General features: G+C 43.1%; 1 protein-coding gene across 1 annotated transcript in view; it reads left to right on the top strand.

Moving 5' to 3' along the window:
• The window catches only part of LOC130362622 (melanopsin-B-like), a 266524-nt gene that overhangs the window by 178380 nt on the left and 66733 nt on the right, over nt 1-21411 (top strand). The window contains exons 6-7 of the mRNA XM_056567421.1: nt 17266-17421; nt 18029-18136. Coding sequence (XP_056423396.1) covers nt 17266-17421; nt 18029-18136 — 264 coding nt within the window. The remainder of the gene's footprint in view (nt 1-17265; nt 17422-18028; nt 18137-21411) is intronic.

Raw genomic sequence — 21411 nt, 5'->3', positions numbered from 1 at the left:
CTGACAGACCGTGCATGCTGGGAGTTGTACTTTTGCAACAGCTGGAGGCACACTGGTTTGAAAACTTTCAGTTAGGTTCTATTACCTAACTCAGTATTTTCCAACCAGTGTGCCTCCTGCTGTTGCAAAACTAGTATTGATCGCTGAAAGGCATGCTGGGAGATGTAGTTATGCAACAGCTGGAGGTAAGCAAATACAACTCCCAGCATGCCCAGACAGCTGTTTACTGTTTGGGCATGCTGGGATTTGCAGTTTTGCAACATCTGGAGGGCTACAGTTTAGAGACCACTGCACAGTGATCTCCAAACTGTGGCCCTCCAGATGTTGCAAAACTACAAATCCCAGCATGCCCAGACAGTAAACAGCTGTCTGGGCTTGCGGGGTGCCTGCTGATATGTCCTGGCTCCTTAAGTACCAGGAACCCATGGCGTATCCATACACCCTAGGTCCTTAAGGGGTTAATTAAATTTTGGAAATTTTGGAAGGTTTTGTCTTCACGTTGTACAATTTATGATAAAAATTACATGTTTTCTTTATTCTATGGGTCAATGTTTTTGGGGGTAAAAGGGGAAAAAGGGACAATTTATATTTTTATTGTTGGAAGAGATTTTTCACATTTTTTTTACTTTTATTTTTTACCATTTTTACTTTTTTTTTTACACTTTAATAGTCCCCATAGGGGACTATTTATAGCAATCATTTAATTGCTAATACTGTTCAGTGCTATGCATAGGGCATAGCACTGATCAGTGTTATAGGCTATCTTCTGCTCTGGTCTGCTCGATCTCAGACCAGAGCAGAAGACACCAGGAGGCGGATGGAGGCAGGTGAGGGAACCTCATTACAGATGATCAGATAGCTGTGGCAGCGCTGAGGGCGATCCAATCATGCATTTTTCTGACTACACTTCCACAGATGCCGTGATCTGTATTGATCACGGCATCTGAGGGGTTAATGGCAGACATCCGCACAATCACAGTTGCCAGCCATTACCAGCGGGTTCCTGGCTGCTATCAGCAGCCGGGAACTGCTGCGCATGACCCGAGCATCGCTAAGTACCACCACACCAGGACATACATTTGCGTCGTTAAGGAGTTAACAAACCATGCTTTACATTTACATCATGCAGTAGAGGAGTTCTATGAAGCGAGCACAAAAGCTGCACTTGCTTTATAGAATGTGAGTGATAGCTGCTATCAGCAGCTGGCACTTACAATCAATTATGTACAGTGGGGCAAAAAAGTATTTAGTCAGCCACCAATTGTGCAAGTTCTCCCACTTAAAAAGATGAGAGAGTCCTGTAATTGTCATCATAGGTATACCTCAACTATGAGAGACATATTGAGAAAAAAAAATCCATAAAATCACATTGTCTGATTTTTTAAGAATTTATTTGAAAATTATGGTGGAAAATAAGTATTTGGTCAATAACAAAAGTTCATCTCAATACTTTGTTATATACCCTTTGTTGGCAATGACAGAGGTTAAACATTTTCTGTAAGTCTTCACAAGGTTTTCACACACTGTTGCTGGTATTTTGGCCAATGCCTCCAAGAAGATCTCCTCTAGAGCAGTGATGTTTTGGGGCTGTCGCTGGGCAACACGGCCTTTCAACTTCCTCCAAAGATTTTCTATGGGGTTGAGATCTGGAGACTGGCTAGGCCATTCCAGGACCTCAAAAATCTTCTTACAAAGCCACTCCTTTTTTGCTTGGGTGGTGTGTTTGGGATCATTGTCATGCTGAAAGACCCAGCCATGTTTCATCTTCAATGCCCTTGCTGATGGAAGGAGGTTTTCACTCAAAATCTCATGATAGATGGCCCCATTAATTTTTTCCTTTAAACAGATCAGTCGTCCTGGTCTCTCAGCAGAAAAACAGCCCAAAAGCATGATGTTTCCAACCCCATGCTTCACAGTAGGTATGGTGTTCTTTGAATGCAACTGAGCATTCTTTCTCCTCCAAACACGACAAGTTGAGTTTTTACCAAAAAGTTCTACTTTGGTTTCATCTGACCATATGACATTCTCGCAATACTCTTCTGGATCATCCAAATGCTCTCTAGCAAACTTCAGGCGGGCCCGGACATGTACCGGCTTAAGCAGGGGGACACGTCTGGCACTGCATGATTTGAGTCCCTGACGACATAGTGTGTTACTGATGGTAGCCATTGTTACTTTGGTTCCAGCTCTCTGCAGGTCATTCACTAGGTCCCCCCGTGTGGTTCTGGGATTTTTGCTCACAGTGCTTTTGACACCACAGGGTGAGATCTTGCGTGGAGACCCAGATCGAGGGAGATTATCAATGGTCTTGTGTGTCTTCCATTTTCTAATAATTGTGGAAATCCTTGTAGCAAAAAGGACACTTATCTGGTGCTTGCTGGGTCAGGAGCAAATGATGGCAGGTAACTCCAGGTAAGATGAACAGAATTCCTTTATTTGGGTTGACAACGTGTTTTGAGGGGGTCTGCACCCCTCTTCCTCAGGTCAGGGAAGGGGAACATGCACATAGGGGGGGGGTTTATATACATGTACAGTTTGAAATAAGCCCACTAGTGAGACCTGATCTGTGGGCAGGTCGGGTGACGTCACAGGAGGCGTGTGCATACACAGTAAACAAAGAGCATCTGGTTTGTATATTGTATTGTATTTTGTCAATCAATAAATAACCATAACGTTTTAGTAATCTCCATGGTCAGGGACAACTGCAGTGTTCAGTGTGTGGTAGTGAGTGCAGGTGATCGGGAGAGATCCCGTGTACTGCGCTGCTAAGGGATCTTTGCGAGTGCAGAGGATCGGGAGAGACCCCGTGCTCTGCGCTACTAAGATCATTGCTAGTATGTGTGCTGCGCCCTGGGTGCTGTCAGCGGCTCCGGCAGCTCTGATCAGAGATCGGGGTGCTGTCCTGGACGCTGGCAGCATCTGCAGTACCCTGGTGTCGGGACCGCTGTGTGTGTGCGCCTGCGTGAGCCGTGGATGTCATCGTTTCGTCCGGCTGGGGATGGCTGACATGCTGCGCTTGCGCAGAAGACCCGTGCGCTCGCAGCAGCTCCAGACCACTGTCCCGGCTAGATGAATATAACCTGTATGGTAGGATGGTTGCGTGTGAGGCTGTGGGAACCAGCCTTAACAGAATGTGGGCGTTTGGCTAATACACCCAGTGGTAGGTGTGTAGTATGTACCTGACCTTTTGGGCATGGTATAATACTAAGGGGACATGTAGGATAGGTATTAATTTATTGACCAAAGGAGCGTGATCAAGATACAGATTTTAATACTATAATATAGGGAGGGCACATGTGGTGGGTAATAGTATATGGGGTTTCTTGGCTGACGTATATGTAATGATACCCGTAGGGTCGGTGGGCTAGTGTTGGGGGGGGGAGGGGACGGGTGGGAATATGGTATGGGTCTGGGGGTAGGTACTGTGGAAGATATGGGGTAGTAAGGAGGGGGGGAGGGGGACAGATGAGTGGTGGCGTGGATTTAATGGATGAGTTCAGTCATTTCTTTAAGGCCTTGGGGTTTGAGTGTGCCCAGGTTGTAGATCCAGAACATTTCTTATACACTGCCACCACGAGGTAAAGGCACAGGGTGTGCCAGTGCTTGTCCCAATTATCTTTCCATATATATTTTCTAATAATTGCTTTCACAGTTGATTTCTTCACACCAAGCTGCTTGCCTAGTGCAGATTCAGTCTTCCCAGCCTGGTGCAGGTTGACAATTTTGTTTCTTGTGTCCTTCGACAGCTCTTTGGTCTTGGCCATAGTGGAATTTGGAGTGTGGCTGTTTGAGGTTGTGGACAGGTGTCTTTTATACTGATAACCAGTTCAAACAGGTGCCATTAATACAGTTAACAAGTGGAGGACAGAGGAGACTCTTAAAGAAGAAGTTACAGGTCTGTGAGAGCCAGAAATCTTGCTTGTTTGTAGGTGACTGAATACATATTTTCCACCATAATTTGCAAATAAATTCTTTAAAAATCAGACAATGTGATTTTATGGATTTTTTTTTCTCATGATGTCTCTCATAGTTGAGGTACACATGATGAAAATTACAGGCCTCTCATCTTTTTAAGTGGGAGAACTTGCGCAATTGGTGGCTGACTAAATATTTTTGCCCCACTTTACATCAGCGATCTAGAAGATGGGCTATAAACAATAGCCTTAGGTAGACTCTTCAAAATATACCCCTCACTCCCAAATAAAAAAATAAAATCAAACTCATATTCCATTTTTCAAATGAGAAAAAATTAAAATAAACATATCTGGTATCACTGCTTGTGGAATTGACCAAACTATTAAAACATAACATATCGATCCTGTATGGTGAATGGCATAAATAGAATAATAAAAAAAAAAAAAAATGAAGTTCAGATTTTTGATGACATCTTATATTAGGAAAAAACTAAATAAAGATTAAACAGTCCCAACTAAACCAAAATGGTACCAATAAAAACTACACATCGTGTCACAAATAAAAATTAGTTTAGCTTCACACAATGTTTTTTTTTGCATATTTAATTTGTACAACTTGTGTCCGCAAAATGCATCTTCATTTTTATGATTAATGTGATTAATGTAAGTCTATGGCAAGGTTCACACTGCTTAAAGTTCTGGGCATATTTTAATATATTAAAATGTAGTATTACAATGGCAGCCACAATTTGCAGGAAATCCACTCGTAAACCAAAATACGAGCAGAAAAATGTACGCAGTGGGAAAGTGATTTTCTTTACATTCAATATGTAAAACTTAACTGATTTTTCACTCATTTACGCAGCTGAAAAAAATGCGGCAGCATTTTATACATATTGGGGGAATTTATCATTGGTTTTACCCTGGTTTTGTGGTATACATTTGTCTCACATTTTGTCTCAGATGCTGTTTTGAGATTTTTCTTTAGAAGTTCAAAAAGAACATACTAAGTCATGATTTCAGTTGATATAATGCAGTGGTAAGGAATTTATTATGTGCAACTTTTCAGTTTGTCGCATCTGCGCTAACGGGCGCAAATCTACACCAGTGCTGACAGGGGTGTGGAAATAAAAAAAAAACTACTTGTCCAAGGGACTAAAGCGGAACACAATCTACTTGTCCCTCAAGAAAATCCACTTGTCCTGGTAGATGAAATAATTTCAACCAAAATAGTACAATCCACCCCACTAGACCACCAGGGATGGATATAAGATCCCTTTAGACACTGCTGTCAACTTAGACAGCGCTGATCTAATGGTTTAATAGCGTCCACAGTAATTGCAGCATGCCAGGCTATTAGCGGCCGGAGAGCTGTAGCTAGCTCCTTTTACACCCGAGGCAAGCCCCCCCCCCCCATCTGACCCCTATAACTCCAATTTTTCCATATACAGGGATGTATGAGGGTAATCTTATGTGCCGTGATCTGTAGTTTTCATAGGAACCATTTATTAACAGAACTTTTATTAGGAAAGGGGCTTATTCACATATATATGCACTTTTTAAAATGTTTTAATCACTATTTTTCAGTCTTCATAGGGACTTATATATGGAGTCTTTTTTTATTGGGTAACAGTGAACGCCGCTGTGTTACTGGGTGTTCTGCTTCTCCAGTTTGTGTGGTGCATTTTATTTACTCTAATTATGTGTCAGAAAATTCTGGAAGTTGCATTTAGTTACTAGATAACTACAACACCCAGCATGCCCTGATACAGCCTGTGGCTGTGTGGGTGTTGCAGCATGTCGCACTGTATAGTAGTACAGTTAAGGTTATTGTGTAACATGCTGGGACTTGTAGTTTTGGTTTGTGCCATAGGCAGAGCCATAGGCTGTGTGAAGGAATACAGGGAATTACAGTTAGTAACTACAACACCCAGCATGCCCTGATACAGCCTATGGCTCTGCAGATGACCCGAACGAAAACTACAACTCCCAGCATGTTGCACTTTATAGTTCTACAGTTTAGGTTAATGTGTAACATGCTGGAAGTTGTAGTTTTGGTTCGGGCATGTATGCGTGCATCTGTGGGGCTCTTGGTCGTCGGGTGAGTATGAAGGGGGTGGGATTCTAGTGGTGCAATTTAGTGCGGGTGGCCAGAAACCACTTTAAAAAAATTAGCACAACTGGCAGCAGCACTTGTCAGTCCGCCCCTGTACAAAACATACATGCATACACATATCATACATACACATATACATACACCGGCCACTGCTCCCTATATTATACATTACATACGTACATACATCATAAATACAGACACATCATACATACATACACCCGCCGCTGCCCCCCCATCATATATTACATACACATACATCATACACATACACACATCACACACAGACATCATACACACATCACACATACACTCAAATCATACATATACACCCGCCGCTGCCCCCCATCATACATTACATACACATCACACATACACAGACATCATACACACATCATATATTCACACACATCATACACTCACACCATACATATACAATATACATATGCACACATCATACATACACCCGCCGCTGATACACCCCCCCTAATTATACATTACATACATATACAACCACCCTTCCTGTCGCCTGCATGCTCGGCCTCCACACTTGAGCTTCACACCCCCCGCTCTACATTACACAAGAAGCAGGGGAGAGCGAGGACGAACACAGCTCCTCCCCCTGCTCTGTCTCCACAGGACCTAATCTACCACGGAGAGGCTGCAAGTTTGCACGTGGAAAACACAGAGCAGGGGGGGAGGGGAGAGGACGCACTGCACGGGGCTGGGGAGGATTTCTTTGTGTGAAGGAGGACAGACTGCACTGCACGGGGCTGGGGAGGATTTGTGTGTGTGTGAAGGAGGACGCACTGCACTGCACGGGGCTGGGGAGGATTTCTGTGTGAAGGAGGAGACTGCACTGCACGGGGCTGGGAAGGATTTCTGTGTGTGAAGGAGGACAGACTGCACGGGGCTGGGGAGGATTTCTGTGTGTGAGGAGGACAGACTACACTGCACGGGGCTGGGGAGGATTTCTGTGTGTGAGGAGGACAGACTGCACTGCACGGGGCTGGGGAGGATTTGTGTGTGTGAAGGAGGACAGACTGCACTGCACGGGGCTGGGGAGGATTTCTATGGTGGTGAAGGCGGACAAACTGCACTGCACGGGCTGGTTCGGAAATCTCACCTCACACGGGCACCTCTGGGGCTATGAGCAGACGTGTGCGTGCGCAGCGCACGTCTGCAAATCTGCTCCCAGCTACAATCACGAAGACTGGCAGAAACGCCAGCGGGGGGTTCTCTGAGCAGCGGCCCCCGGCTACTGAAATCAACTGGGGGCCGCCGCCCCCTCCATACACCCTGAGCGCCGGTGTGAAGGGCAGACTTGCATCGGCTCCTGCGCCTCACACCGACATTAAAGAAAAATAAGGGGGAAGTCAGTCTGTCCCTGCTTTCCCGATACAGGGCTAAATCTATGAAAAATTCACCTGCCCGGCGCCCAAAACTACTTGTCCCGGGCGTCGGGAGATAGGATTTCCACATCCCTGCCTGACTTGGCTTACAGAACTGACTGTGGACAGCTTTATTAAAAAGTCATTTTGTTGCATGGGATAAAAAGTTGCAGAAAAAGTCGCAGAGAGGTAACATACAAAGTGGAATACTGAAGTAAGAAATGTGATCAGCACCATGTAATAAATCTTGTGCAGGTACACAGTTTCCACCACATGAATTAATGGGGTAAAAAGACGTTCACCTACAACACTCTTAATTGTGTGCACAGACAACCCCTTTGCCAGAGACTTACATAGACTTATTTCTCTAAATCTATTAAGGACACAGGGCGTACAGTCCAGTACTTAACACACCTGAGCACATATATGCACACCCTGGAGCATTTTGTGACTTTGAAGCGAGCACAGAATTGCCAGACACTCATCGCTAATGACAGGGATCAGAAAGATGCCAGTAAGCTCAGGGGGCTCATCAGAGAAATAAAGGAGAAGGAAAAAACAAAAACGTTAAAAGTAAAATTGGACTCAAGGCCAAAATTGACTGTGTCCTTAACCCCGTAAGGACCTCGAGCATAGGGGTACGCCCTGACATCCTGGTACTTAAGGACCAATGGCGTACCTGTACACCTGTGGAAATTTCCATCCCCGTCCATCGCCCATCGCCAGGCATTCAGCAGGCATTCTGTGACAACGCCGAGGGGGTCCTGAGACCCCCCATGAATTCACACTGGCTATCCGGTCATATGGGTCACGTGTGACCCGATGATCCAGAATTGGAAGATGATCAGCGGTGTATACACCGCCAATCATCTCCTGTTGAGGGGGAGGTGGAGATCCCGTCACCCCCCCAAGAGTACTGCTATTGGTCGGACCAATAGAGGCTGGCAGAGGAGGGGTTAATGTCCCCCTCTCTCAGCTCTGCTCGCCCACCACGCTCAGTCAGCGGGCAGAGCTGAGAGAAGGAGCCAGGGACCCCCCCTGTCAAGATCTGTGCTCCTCAGGGCAGAAGAAGTGGCCTCCAGCCTCCTGTAATCAAGATGAGTTTACAGTAAAGGGATAGTTTAAAAAATAAAAGCAAAAAATGTTTAAAAAATTAATGGTACGCCATTAATGCAGCCAAAATTAGGACATTTTGGGGCCTCGTGCTGCATATGGGCCTGGTCAAAAAACCAAGTGTCAGGCAGTACTGGAGAAGGAACGTCCTCTACCAGACCCCGCTTTACAGTATGGCCATGGCACAGAGGCGGTTCGAGGCATTTTGGAAATGCCTGCATTACTCTGATAATGCGGCATGCCCCCCCTGAGGTGATCCCACCTATGACTGGCTTTACAAAGTGAGGCCAGTCATAGAGACTTTGGGGCCAAATTTTGGAAGGCCTATGTACCCCTCAGGGAGCTCTTGGTAATTGAGTCTCTTATCAGTTTTAAGTGACTCATCTTCTGCCAGTATGTTCCCTCGAAGCGAGTGCGGTATGGCGTGAAACTCTACAAACTTGCAAGTTTAGAGTACATGAGGGACGATTCCCGTATTGAACCCCCAGAATGTCCTCCCACTCTGAGTGTTAGCGGGAAACTCGTTTGGGACCTTGTGCACCCATTGCTGGATAAGGGTTACCACGTGTACGTGGATAACTTTTATACCAGCATCCCTCCATACACATCCCTTGCCGCCAGATCCATGTCCGCTTGTGGAAATGTGCGGAAGAATTTTGTTCAGACACCTATGCCCAAGGGTGAGTCCCGTGTTCTTACCCATGAAAACATGTTGCTGGTCAGGTATCAGGATAAGAGGGATGTCCTTATGCTGACCACAATTCATGGTAACGGCAGCTCACCTGTCCCTGTGCGAGGTACCACAAAAACAGTCCTCAAGCCTGATTGTATTCTGGACTACAATCAGTATAAATCAGTATATGGGGGGAGTTGATATCTCTGATCAAGTCCTCAAGCCATATATGGCCATGTGGAAAACCTGGGTATGGTACAAAAAAAGTTACGGTCTACTTTGTACAGGTTGCCATGTACAACTCTTTTGTACTGTCCCAGTACGCTGGCAAAACAGAGACATTCCTCCAGTTCCAAGAAGAAGTCCTAAGGGCTCTGCTCTTTGGCAACCAGGAAAGAGCAAGCTGGAATTCCCAAGGAACTGGAAATATAGATGCCAGGATTGTCCCAGGCCAGCACTTTCCAGGTTGTTATGGTCACAGCAGGTGATGGATTGTCTGCGCTTGTATGGATCATGACGTGAGCCGCGCCAGGGAGCGGAGTCTAAGGTGCCGCTGTTTTTCACCAGAACCCGCCACAAAGTGGGATGGTCTTGCTGCGGCAGGCGGCACCCAGGTCTCTACCCCTGGCACGACTTGTCCACACAGGTAGCTGGGAGGTGGCGTGGCACAGGAGACTGGCAGGACGGCAAGATGGCAGTAGGTCAGGGCAGGAACAAAGGTGAAGGGTAGGAAGGTAGCAAGGAACAGTTACACAGCAACAGAGACACAGAACTTTCACTATGGCAATAGACAACCAAAGATCCGGCAGGGAACCATAGGAGGAGCTGATATTTAAGGACCAGAGTGCACGTGTAGACCCTTGACTAAATGAGCACTGGCCCATTAAGAGTGAGAGCTCCGGCGTGCGCTCCCCAGGTGGCGGGGGCATGTGCACCGGGGGTGAGAGGACAGGGAGGAGAGGGACGGGCTGGGATTCGCATGCGGGAGTGTCCTGCAATGCGAATCCCAGCCCCACCGGGTAGCGGGGACATGACAGAGCGCTCACGGCCAGCGTGTCTGGCCAGAGCGCAGATGTTACACAGGTGAGGTCCCCTACACTGGAAAGAAGGGACGAGTGAGGGGGATACGGAAGGACACCACCACTCAATGTGACACTTGCCCTGATCATCCGGGCCTCTGCAATAAAAACTGCTTCAGGGAGTATCACACTTCCATGCAGTACTAAACTTTCCCTTTTCATTTTCATTTTTCATAATTTGATCCTAATGTACCAAGTCCAGAGTACATTCCACATTTTAACCGCATAAACGACTAAATTGCTTAAAAAAAAAAAAAAAAAAAACCTGATAAGACCTCTGGGGGTATTTTTTCCAAAAATGGGCCATGGGTCACTGAGTCACTATCATCGGGGACTTTTTTATGTTGCCTCAAATGCGCAGCACTCTCTCTCCACCTGAGCGGGGGCAACAGGTTAGCGTATTTGGGGCAACAGGTTAGGGACAGCCACACACATCACATTCCCAGAATGATGATTCAGAGCATAGGGTTTATGGTAGGCATATTTTTTAGTTTTGGCTATGCTCTGGGTCATCATTCTGGGAACATAACCTGTTTTATCATTTTACGTCCCACTGTACCCCATTTTAGTCATTTACCCCATGTAACACTCCTTGAGGGGGGGTCCCACTGTTCTGACTCCACAGGCAGCTATGTAAATGCTCAAGGCCCCTGACTGCACTCCTGCTCTTCTGAGACCTGGTGTGCACCCGCAGAGCTGTTTATGTCCAGATATGAGGTATGTCCTTACTCCAAAGAAATGTATTTACAAAGTTACGTTGACATTTTCTCCTGTTACCACTTGTGAAAATGAAAAATTTGGGGTAACCCCAGCATTTTAGTGTAAAAAATAAAATATTTCCTTTTCACATCCCACTTTAATGAACATTTAACAAACACATGTGGGGTATAGTTTCCAAAATAGTATGCCATGTGTTTTTTTTTTGTTTTTTTTTTTGCGGTTCTGGCACCATAGGGGCTTCCTAAATGCGACATGCCCCCCATTTCGGCAAAATTTGTAAATATGACTCCTTCTCTTCTGAACATTGTAGTGCGCCCGCAGTACACTTGTCGTCCTCACATGGGGTATTTCCATACTCAGAATAGATGGGGTTACAAATTTTGGGGGGCATTTTCTCCTATTACTCCTTGTAAAAATGTAAAATTTGGGAAAAAACAGCATTTTATTAAAAAAAAAAAAAGAATAATTTACAAATCCAAAGTCGTCAAACACCTGTGGGGTGTAAAGGCTCACTGTACCCCTTGTTACGCTCCTTGAGGGGTGTAGTTTTCAAAATAGTATGCCATGTGTTTTTTTTTGTTTTGTTTTGCTTTCATAGCACCATAGGGGCTTCCTAAATGGGACATGCCCCCCAAAAAACACTTCAGCAAAATTTGCTTTCCAAAAGCCAAATGTGACTCCTCTTCTGAGCATTGTAGTGCGCCCGCAGTGCACTTGATGTCCACACAAGGGTTATTTCCATACTCAGAAGAAATGGTATTACACATTTTGGGGGGCATTTTCTTCTATTACCCCTTGTAAAAATGTAAAATTTGGGAGAAAACCAGCATTTTAGTGAATAAAAAAATAATTTACACATCCAACTTTAATGAAAAATCGTCATACAACTGTGGGGTGTTGAGGCTCACGGTACTCCTTGTTACATTCCTTGAGGGGTGTAGTTTTTAAAATAGTATGCCATGTGAGTTTTTTTTTTTTTTTTGCTGTTCTGGCACCAAAGAGGCTTCCTAAATGTGACATGCCCCCTAAAAACCATTTCAGAAAAACTCACTCTCCAAAATCCCATTGTCACTCCTTCACATCTGAGCCCTCTACTGCGCCTGCCAAACACTTTACATACACATATGAGGTATTTCCTTACTCGAGAGAAATTTCTCTCTTTTTACCCATTGTAAAAATTCAAAAACTGGGTCTACAAGAGTCTACATGTGAGTGTAAAAAAATGAAGATTTTGAATTTTCTCCTTCACTTTGCTGATTTTTATAATGGGGTCCTTTGTGAGGTATTTCTAATATGGAGGCCCTTCAAATCCACTTCAAAACTGAACTGGTCCCTGAAAAATTCCGATTTTGAAAATTTTGTGAAAAATTGCTGCTGAACTTTGAAGCCCTCTGATGTCTTCCAAAATTAAGAACATGTCAACTTTATGATGCAGATATAAAGCAGACATATTTTATATGTGAATCAATATATCATTTATTTGATATGTCTATTTTCCTTACAAGCAGAGAGCTTCAAATTTAGAAAAATGCTAAATTTTCAAATTTTTCATGACATTTTGGAATTTTTCAACAAGAAATTATGTAAATATCGGTGAAAATTTACCACTATGTTAAAGTAGAATATGTCACACAAAAAAACTATTCTCAGAATCAAATTCATAAGTAAAAGCATCCCAGAGTTATTAATGCTTAAAGTGACAGTGGTCAGATGTGCAAACAATGCTCTGGTCCTTAAAGGGGTATTCCAGGAAAAAACTTTTTTATATATATCAACTGGCTCCAGAAAGTTAAACAGATTTGTAAATTACTTCTGTTAAAAAATCTTAATCCTTTCAGTACTTATGAGCTTCTGAAGTTAAGGTTGTTCTTTTCTGTCTAAATCCTCTCTGATGACACATGTCTCAGGAAACGCCCAGTTTAGAAGAGGTTTGCTATGGGGATTTGCTTCTAAACTGGGCATTTCCCGAGACAGGTGTCATCAGAGAGAATTTAGACAGAAAAGAACAACCTTAACTTCAGAAGCTCAAAAGTACTGAAAGGATTTTTTAATAGAAGTAATTTACAAATCTGTTTAACTTTCTGGAGCCAGTTAATATATAATAAAAATTTTTTTTTTCCTGGAATACCCCTTTAACCCCTTCCCGACCTATGACATACCTGTACGTCATGGGTGGCAAGGTGTTCCCGACCCATGACATACAGGACATTACTGCCGCTACTCGCGGCACCCCGCAGCGCCCGGAAAGATGGTGGCTATCACTGATAGCCAGCCATCTTACTGTGCGACCACGGGGGGTTTCGTCCCCCACCCCCCCCAGCGATCGCTGCTATCAGCTGGTCAAATCTGACTAGCTGATAGCAGCGTTTCGCTATGAAAATACTTAGCAGCGCGGTGTGTAAGTCCCGATCACGGGGATCGGGACACACACCGCTCTGCTAAGTGTCCCTGACCCGTCCCCCGGCGTCACTTACCCGTCGGAGCGGTGTCCCGAGCGGTCCCGGCGTCCTCCGTGCGGTCCCGGCGTCCTCCATGCGGTCCCGGCTGCGCTGCGTCCCGGAGGTGAGTTTCCGGCAGCAGTGCGGCATCTTCATTGGCAGCAGTGAGATCGCCGTAAAGCGATCTCACTGCTGCCTCTGGGAGTTTCAAAACTGCAACTCCCAGCATGCCCAGACAGCCTTTGGCTTTCTGGGCATGCTGGGAGTTGTAGTTTTGCAACATCTGGAGGTCCACAGTTTGGAGACCACTGTATAATGGTCTCCAATCTGTGCTCTTCCAGATGTTGCAAAACTACAAATCTCAGCATGCTCAGTCTGTCCAGGCATGCTGGGAGTTGTAGTTCTCTAACATCTGGAAGAGCACAGATTGGAGACCATTATACAGTGGTCTCCAAACTGTGGACCTCCAGATGTTGCAAAACTACAACTCCCAGCATGCCCAGACTGCCCAGGCATGCTGGAAGTTGTAGTTCAGCAACATCTGATCCTTCAGATATTGCCGAACTACAACTTCCAGCATGCCTTGGCAGTCTGGGCATGCTGGGAGTTGTAGTTTTGCAACATCTGGAGGCACACTAGTTGGGAAACATTGTCCGTTTCCTACCTCAGTGCCTCCAGCTGTTGCAATTGTTGCAAAACTATAACTCCCAGCATGCACTGACAGACCATGCATGCTGGGAGTTGTAGTTTTGCAACAGCTGGAGGCACACTGGTTTGGAAACACTAAGTTTGGTTGCAAAACACTTGAAAGTTTATTACTTAACTTAGTGTTTCCAAACCAGTGTTCCTCCAGCTGTTGCAAAACTACAACTCCCAGCATGCACGGACAGCCAAAGGGCATGCTCGGAGTTTGCAACAGCTGGATGTTTGCCCCCTCCCCCCAATGTGAATGTACAGGGTACACTCACATGGGCGGAGGTTTACAGTGAGTGCTGCAAGTTTGAGATGGCGCAAATTTTGCGCTGCAGCTCAAACTTCCAGCGGCAAACTTGCTGTGAACCTCTGCCCATGTGACTGTACCCTAAAAACACTACACTACACTAACACTAACCTAAAATAAAAAGTAAAAAACACTACATATACACATACCCCTACACAGCCCCCCTCCCCCCAAAAAATGAAAAACGTCTGGTACGCTACTGTTTCCAAAACGGAGCCTCCAGCTGTTGCAAAATAATAACTCCCAGTATTGCCGGACAGCCATTGACTGTCCAGGCATGCTGGGAGTTTTGTAACAGCTGGAGGCACCCTGTTTGAGAATCACTGGCGTAGAATACCCCTATGTCCACCCCCATGCAAATCCCTAATTCAGGCCTCAAATGCGCATGGCGCTCTCTCACTTTGGAGCCCTGTCGTATTTCAGGGCAACAGTTTTGGGACACATATGGGGTATCGCCGTACTCGGGAGAAATTGCCTTACAAATTTTGGGGGGCTTTTTCTTCTTTAACCCCTTATGAAAAGGTGAAGTTGGGGTCTACACCAGCATGTTAGTGTAAAAAAATAAATTTTTTACACTGACATGCTGGTGTTGCCCTATACTTTTCATTTTCACAAGAGGTAAAAGGGAAAAAAGACCCTCTAAATTTGTAACGCAATTTCTCCTGAGTACGGAGATACCCCATATGTGGGCGCAAAGTGCTCTGGGGGCGCACAACAAGGCCCAGAAGGGAGAGTGCACCATGTACATTTGAGGCGATTTGCACAGGGGTGGCTGATTGTTACAGCAGTTCTGACAAACGCAAAACAATAAATATCCATATGTGACCCCATTTTGGAAACTACACCCCTCACGGAATGTAATAAGGGGTGCAGTGAGCATTTACACCCCACTGGTGTATGACAGATTTTTGGAACAGTGGTCTGTGAAAATGAAAAATAAAATTTTTGATTTGCACAGTCCACCGTTTCAAATATCTGTCAAACGCCAGTGGGGTGTAAATGCTCACTGCACCCCTTATTACATTCCATGAGGGGTATAGTTTCCAAAATGGGGTCACATGTGGGGGGGTCCACTGTTCTGGCACCATAGGGGCTTCCTAAATGGGACATGCCCCCCAAAAACCCTTTCAGAAAAACTCACTCTCCAAAATCCCATTGTCGCTCCTTCCCTTCTGAGCCCTCTACTGCGCCCACCGAACATTTTACATACGCATATGAGGTATTTCCTTACTCGAGAGAAATTGAGTTACAAATTTTAGGGTGATTTCTCTCCTTTTACCCCTTGTAAAAATTAAAAAATTGGGTCTACAAGAAAATGCGAGTGTAAAAAATGAAGATTTAGAATTTTCTCCTTCACTTTGCTGCTATTCCTGTGAAACACCTAAAGGGTTAAAACACTTACTGAATGTCATTTTGAATACTTTGGGGGGTGCAGTTTTTATAATGGGGTCATTTATGGGGTATTTCTAATATGAAGATCCTTAAAATCCACTTCCAACCTGAACTGGGCCCTGAAAAATTAAGATTTTGAAAATCTTGAGAAAAATTGGAAAATTGCTGCGGAACTTTGAAGCCCTCTGATGTCTTCCAAAAGTAAAAACTTGTCAATTTTTTTATGCAAACACAAAGTAGACATATTGTATATGTGAATCAATATGTAATTTATTTGGAATATCCATTTTCCTTTCAAGCAGAGACTTTCAAAGTTAGAAAAATGCTAAATTTTCAAAATTTTCATGAAATTTTTAGATTTTTTACCAAGAAAGGATACAAATATCAGTGAAATTTTACCGATAAAATAAAGTAGAATATGTCACGAAAAAACAATCTCGGAATCAGAATGATAAGTAAAAGCATTCCAAAGTTATTAATGTTTAAAGTGACAGTGGTCAGATTTTCAAAAAATGCCCAGGTCATGAAGGTGAAAATGGGCTGGGTCATGAAGGGGTTAAGGTGAAAATGGGCTTGGTCCTTAAGGAGTTAAAGGAGAATTATCACGTAGAAATATGTATCCCCTAACCAAAGCATAGGGGATAATTTTAGATCACGGGGGGGGGGGGGGGTGAAATCTGAATTCTGGGACCCCCGCGTCCTCCTGGACAAGACCCCAGCTATCCCTGGGAATGGAGCGAGTTGACCCCAGCATAAAGCGTCGGCCTACATGCCCCCTCCATGTATCTCTATGGGAGATAGGCAGGGTTGCAGTGGTCAGACCCACAGCTATTTAAAACTTATCCCCTGTTCTTTGGCTAGGGGATAAGTATTGCTGGATGATAGATCTGCTTTAAGGGGTTAAAAGTCAAGGAGAAAACTAAAATGCAAAAATGAAAATTGGTCTTGCCTTTAAAGCAAAAATGGGCCTGGTCATGGTTAATATGTAGGCATGCTTTTAATTAGGATCTGGAACTGATAAAGGAGTAAAACAGGTGGAAAGCATTTTTTTTAATGAACTGGTGCCAGAAAGTTATACAGATTTGTAAATTACTTCTATTAAAATCTTAATCCTTCCAGTTCTTACCAGCTGCTGTATACTACTACTTTTTGAATTTATTTTCAGTCTGACCACAGTGCTCTCTGCTAACACCTCTCAGAGATGTCAGCAGAGAGCACTGTGGTCAGACAGAAAAGAACTTTCTCTGTAGTATACAGCACCTGTTAAGTACAGGAAGGATTAAGATTTTTTTAAATAGGAGTAATTTACAAATCTGTTAAACTTTCTGGCACCAGTAGATTTTTTTTTTTTTACCACTGGAATACCCCTTTAAATCATAGCCCATATGTTGCACTTTAATAAGTTTTGTATTTATTGTACGTTTTTTCTCAGAAATGTCCAGAAGCTTGCATCGTGTGGACGGCAAACCTTCTTGTCAACATCCATGAGGAATGAGTGGAAAATGGCAAAGATTGCATTTGTCATTATAATTGTCTACGTGTTGTCTTGGTCCCCTTATGCTTGTGTCACATTGATTGCATGGGCTGGGTAAGCAAAACTGCAGCTCTTTAAATTGTAAGTTAGACATTATGGTGTATTATGTGATATTGTGTTATTCTCTATATCAAGTTGTTTTTATGTGCACTTGTTTGAGATTTCTGGTTTATGAATAGAAAATAGTTATATAATCTAAGTAGAAAGTTTTCCATTACATTAGATGGCTCCAAAGTGAGTAGTAATGCAGGTTTGTTTTCCATTCTGAGTGTTCCAGAAGGCAGTTTCTCTCTGTTATATGAATGTATATGAATGCATGTATTTGTAGTATGAATTGTAACTCTATTCCTTAGCAAAGAAAAAAAAAACCTATGGCCTTAGCTATTTTTTCATTTACTCTTGTGCTTTTTGTGCTTAGAATACTTCTGCACTATGTGAATTTTCAGTCTATTTCTTTTCTCCTTAGTTTAGATACAGAAGAATCTGTTTATCTATCTATCAATCTACCTATTCATCTATCTATCTCCATCTCCTATCTATTCATCTATCTTTCTATTTAGCTAATTATCTATTTAGCACCTCTGCATGATTCTTAAAATGAGCTTAAAAGGTTAGATAAAAATTTTCTAATTGTTTATTTATTTTTACATTTCTATTATAGCCATGGGAAATCCTTAACACCATATTCCAAGACTGTTCCTGCAGTTATAGCTAAAGCCTCAGCAATATATAATCCTATTATCTATGGAATAATACATCCAAAGTACAGGTAAATCTTTTATCACATCAGGTTATATATAAAGTTATATGATTTATTTGTCTAATTTTCTGTCCTTTTTTTTATTTCCAACAGCCTGTATTCCACAATGATCAAATCCTCACACACACAATTGATTCACAGACACTAACCTTGTTTCCTCTAAAGAACATTTTTCCTTATGACAAATATATGGCCATCAATATTGCTGCCGGGCTAAATTTTCCTAAATTTTCCTAAATTGTGCATTGATTATCCTTTAGGCCATGATCTCATTACATTTTTCACTGAATAAAACTATATATATTCGACTAGTGACTAGCACCGAACATACTAATTGATTACAATGGTCCATACATTGTTAAATTATAACCCAAGACCTTATTAAGGATTACAAATTTTTCCAAAAACATCTAGAATAGCTAATAAATAAATATATATATATATATATATATATATTTTAGAATGACAAGTCATTGACTTATAAGGAGGCTGAAATTGTTTCCTCAGTAATCTAGTAATTTTCATCTTTTACAGGTATAGATTTTCAGGAAATACGCTGCAGCTCCAGATAACTGGTTTTCAGTAGTAGCATAGACTGCTCTGGGAAAGCTGAGACACATGGGAGCCCGAGGCATAGATATGTAAAAATGACATATTGCTTGAGTGTTAAGTCTGTAAATGTAGCTGTCAGTATAGGGCAAGTCTCTCAGCTTGATTCATTATTGATTGATTTCTTTATCTACCATATACAGATTTACGCATTTTCCTTATTTTTATTTTTAAAAATATCCCTTGGTTTTTTTCTGTCAGTTTTTGGAAAACTGCCACTGCAGTTTTTGAGCCAAAGTCATAAGGGAGGAGAAGTGTAAGTCCTTCCTTTATATGTCCTATTCCTCTTGAATACACTTCTGGCTTTGGATCAAAAATGGCAGCGTCAGTTTTCCAAAAACTGCCCAAGGCTAAGTTACCCCTCGCTTTTTTTCTGGCCAACAAAAAAAAAAAAATGCCAGAAAAAACGAAACGGCAATTTCTTGTTTTTTTCTGGCATTTTTTCTGAAGTATTTGCCTTTGTGTAGAGATTGACTTTTTTTGGCCCCTTTGGTGTTTTTTTAAGAATTTTGTTGGATACCAAAAAAAATAATAATATTAATATATATATATATATATATATATATATATATATATATATATATTGTGGGAAGTGTCAGGGATCGCCCTTTGCTGAGGGAAAGGGACACGTGTCTGTCTTTATCCAAATCAGGCAAACAGCAGCAAGTTCATGCAATCTGACTCTTGGTCAGGTTTATTAGAAAGGTTGCAAGCCAAATAAAAATAACAATACAGGAACAAAAGAAAAACCTTGCCTGTCCGGCACTAAATATACAAGTGATGACCCTCACTACCAGCTGGAGAGCTTCTCTCTGCCAGCTAACAAAAATACTTTCAGCAACCTTTACTCACATAAGTCTCTCCACAGACAGGCGTTCTGTGTCCTCAGCCAGAGAGAGAGATCTGACCTCCTGGCTTCTCTTTTATATCCACCCTCTCATTCACCTTAATCAATCACCTGGCAGGTGAGAGGCTCTGGAGTTACCTCACATAGGAAAGGAACCTGGGAGAAATATACCTGCCTTCCACAACCAAACCTGCATGAGTGTCACATATCCCCCCCCCCCCCTCTGCTCAGGCCACTGGGGATGAGCACCTGTAACCAAAAGGCAGTGAACACGTGACAGTGCATCTGCATTTCCCTGCAGCCGACCAGACCTATGCTCTACTGTAAAGTTGTAGGCCTGCAGAGCTAGAAACCATCTTGTTACCCTGCTATTTTTATCTTTACTTAGGTACATCCACTTCAGAGGGGCATGGTCAGTTACTAACTTAAACTTTCTTCCCAACAAATAATATTTGAGGGACTCAAGGGCCCACTTGATGGCCAAACATTCCTTCTCTACAATTGCATAATTTCTCTCATGCTTATTCAGCTTCCTGCTTATATAAAGCACAGGATGTTCCTCTCCATTCCTGATTTGTGACAGGACAGCCCCTATTCCTGTCTCAGAGGCGTCTGTCTGCACCACAAACTCCTTTTTAAAGTCTGGCGTGACCAAGACTGGCTGGGAACAAAGGGCCAATTTCAATGTTTGGAACGCTTTTTCTGCTTCAGGGTTCCACCATAACATTATTGAGTCTTTTCCCTTGGTGAGATCAGTCAGGGGATTAGCTATGGATGCAAAATTAGGTATGAACCGTCTATAATAACCTGTAATTCCCAGGAAGGCCCTCACCTGTTTTTTATTCAGAGGTTGGGGCCACTTCTGGATTGCTTGAATTTTGTCAATCTGGGGCTTGATTATACCTCTTCCGATTATGTAGCCCAAATATTTGGCTTCTTCTAAACCAATGCAACATTTTCTAGGGTTAGCTGTCAGACCTGCTACCTGTAAACTGTCAATTACTGCCTGTACGTCCGAAAGGTGAGTCTCCCAGTCAGGGCTATGTATCACTATGTCATCGAGATAGGCCGAAGCATATTTCCTATGTGGTTTTAAAACTCTATCCATTAACCTTTGGAAGGTCGCGGGAGTACCCATGTAAGCCGAAGGGCATATTTACATACTGAAACAACCCGTCAGGTGTGGAAAATGCTGTCTTTTCTTTGGCAGATTCAGTCAGAGGAATCTGCCAATAACCTTTCGTTAGATCTAGTGTGGTGATGTAGCGAGCTGTGCCCAGCCGGTCTATAAGCTCGTCCACCCTTGGCATAGGATATGCATCAAACTTAGACACAGAATTAAACTTTCTAAAGTCATTACAAAATCTTATAGTACCATCCGGTTTTGGAATTAATACAATTTGGCTGGACCACTCACTATGAGATTCTTCAATCACCCCCAATTCCAGCATCTCTTTCACCTCCTTAGATACTGCCTCTCGCCTAGCTTCAGGGATTCTATAGGGCCTTACATGTACCCTTACTCCAGGTTCCGTTATAATGTCATGTTTTATGAGAGGTGTCTGCCCTGGTTTGTCAGAAAAGAAGTCTTTGTTATGAATCACCAATTGTCTAGCTTCTTTCTTTTGCTTGTCAGACAGAGACTCAGCTATATTAACATTAGGTATCCTAGTACCATCACAGGCTGGCAAAATGACCGTCGTAGCTAGAGCTTGCCTGTCTTTCCAAGACTTGATTAGATTCACATGGTAAATCTGCTCAGGTTTTCTTTTATCTGGTTGGTGAACTTTATAATTCACCTCGCCTACTCTTTCAATAATAGAGTACG

Source organism: Hyla sarda, chromosome 1 (assembly GCF_029499605.1).
Source record: "Hyla sarda isolate aHylSar1 chromosome 1, aHylSar1.hap1, whole genome shotgun sequence".
NCBI lineage: Eukaryota > Metazoa > Chordata > Amphibia > Anura > Hylidae > Hyla > Hyla sarda.
Note: the sequence above shows the minus strand (reverse complement) of the source record. Positions and strands in the feature narration are given on the sequence as shown.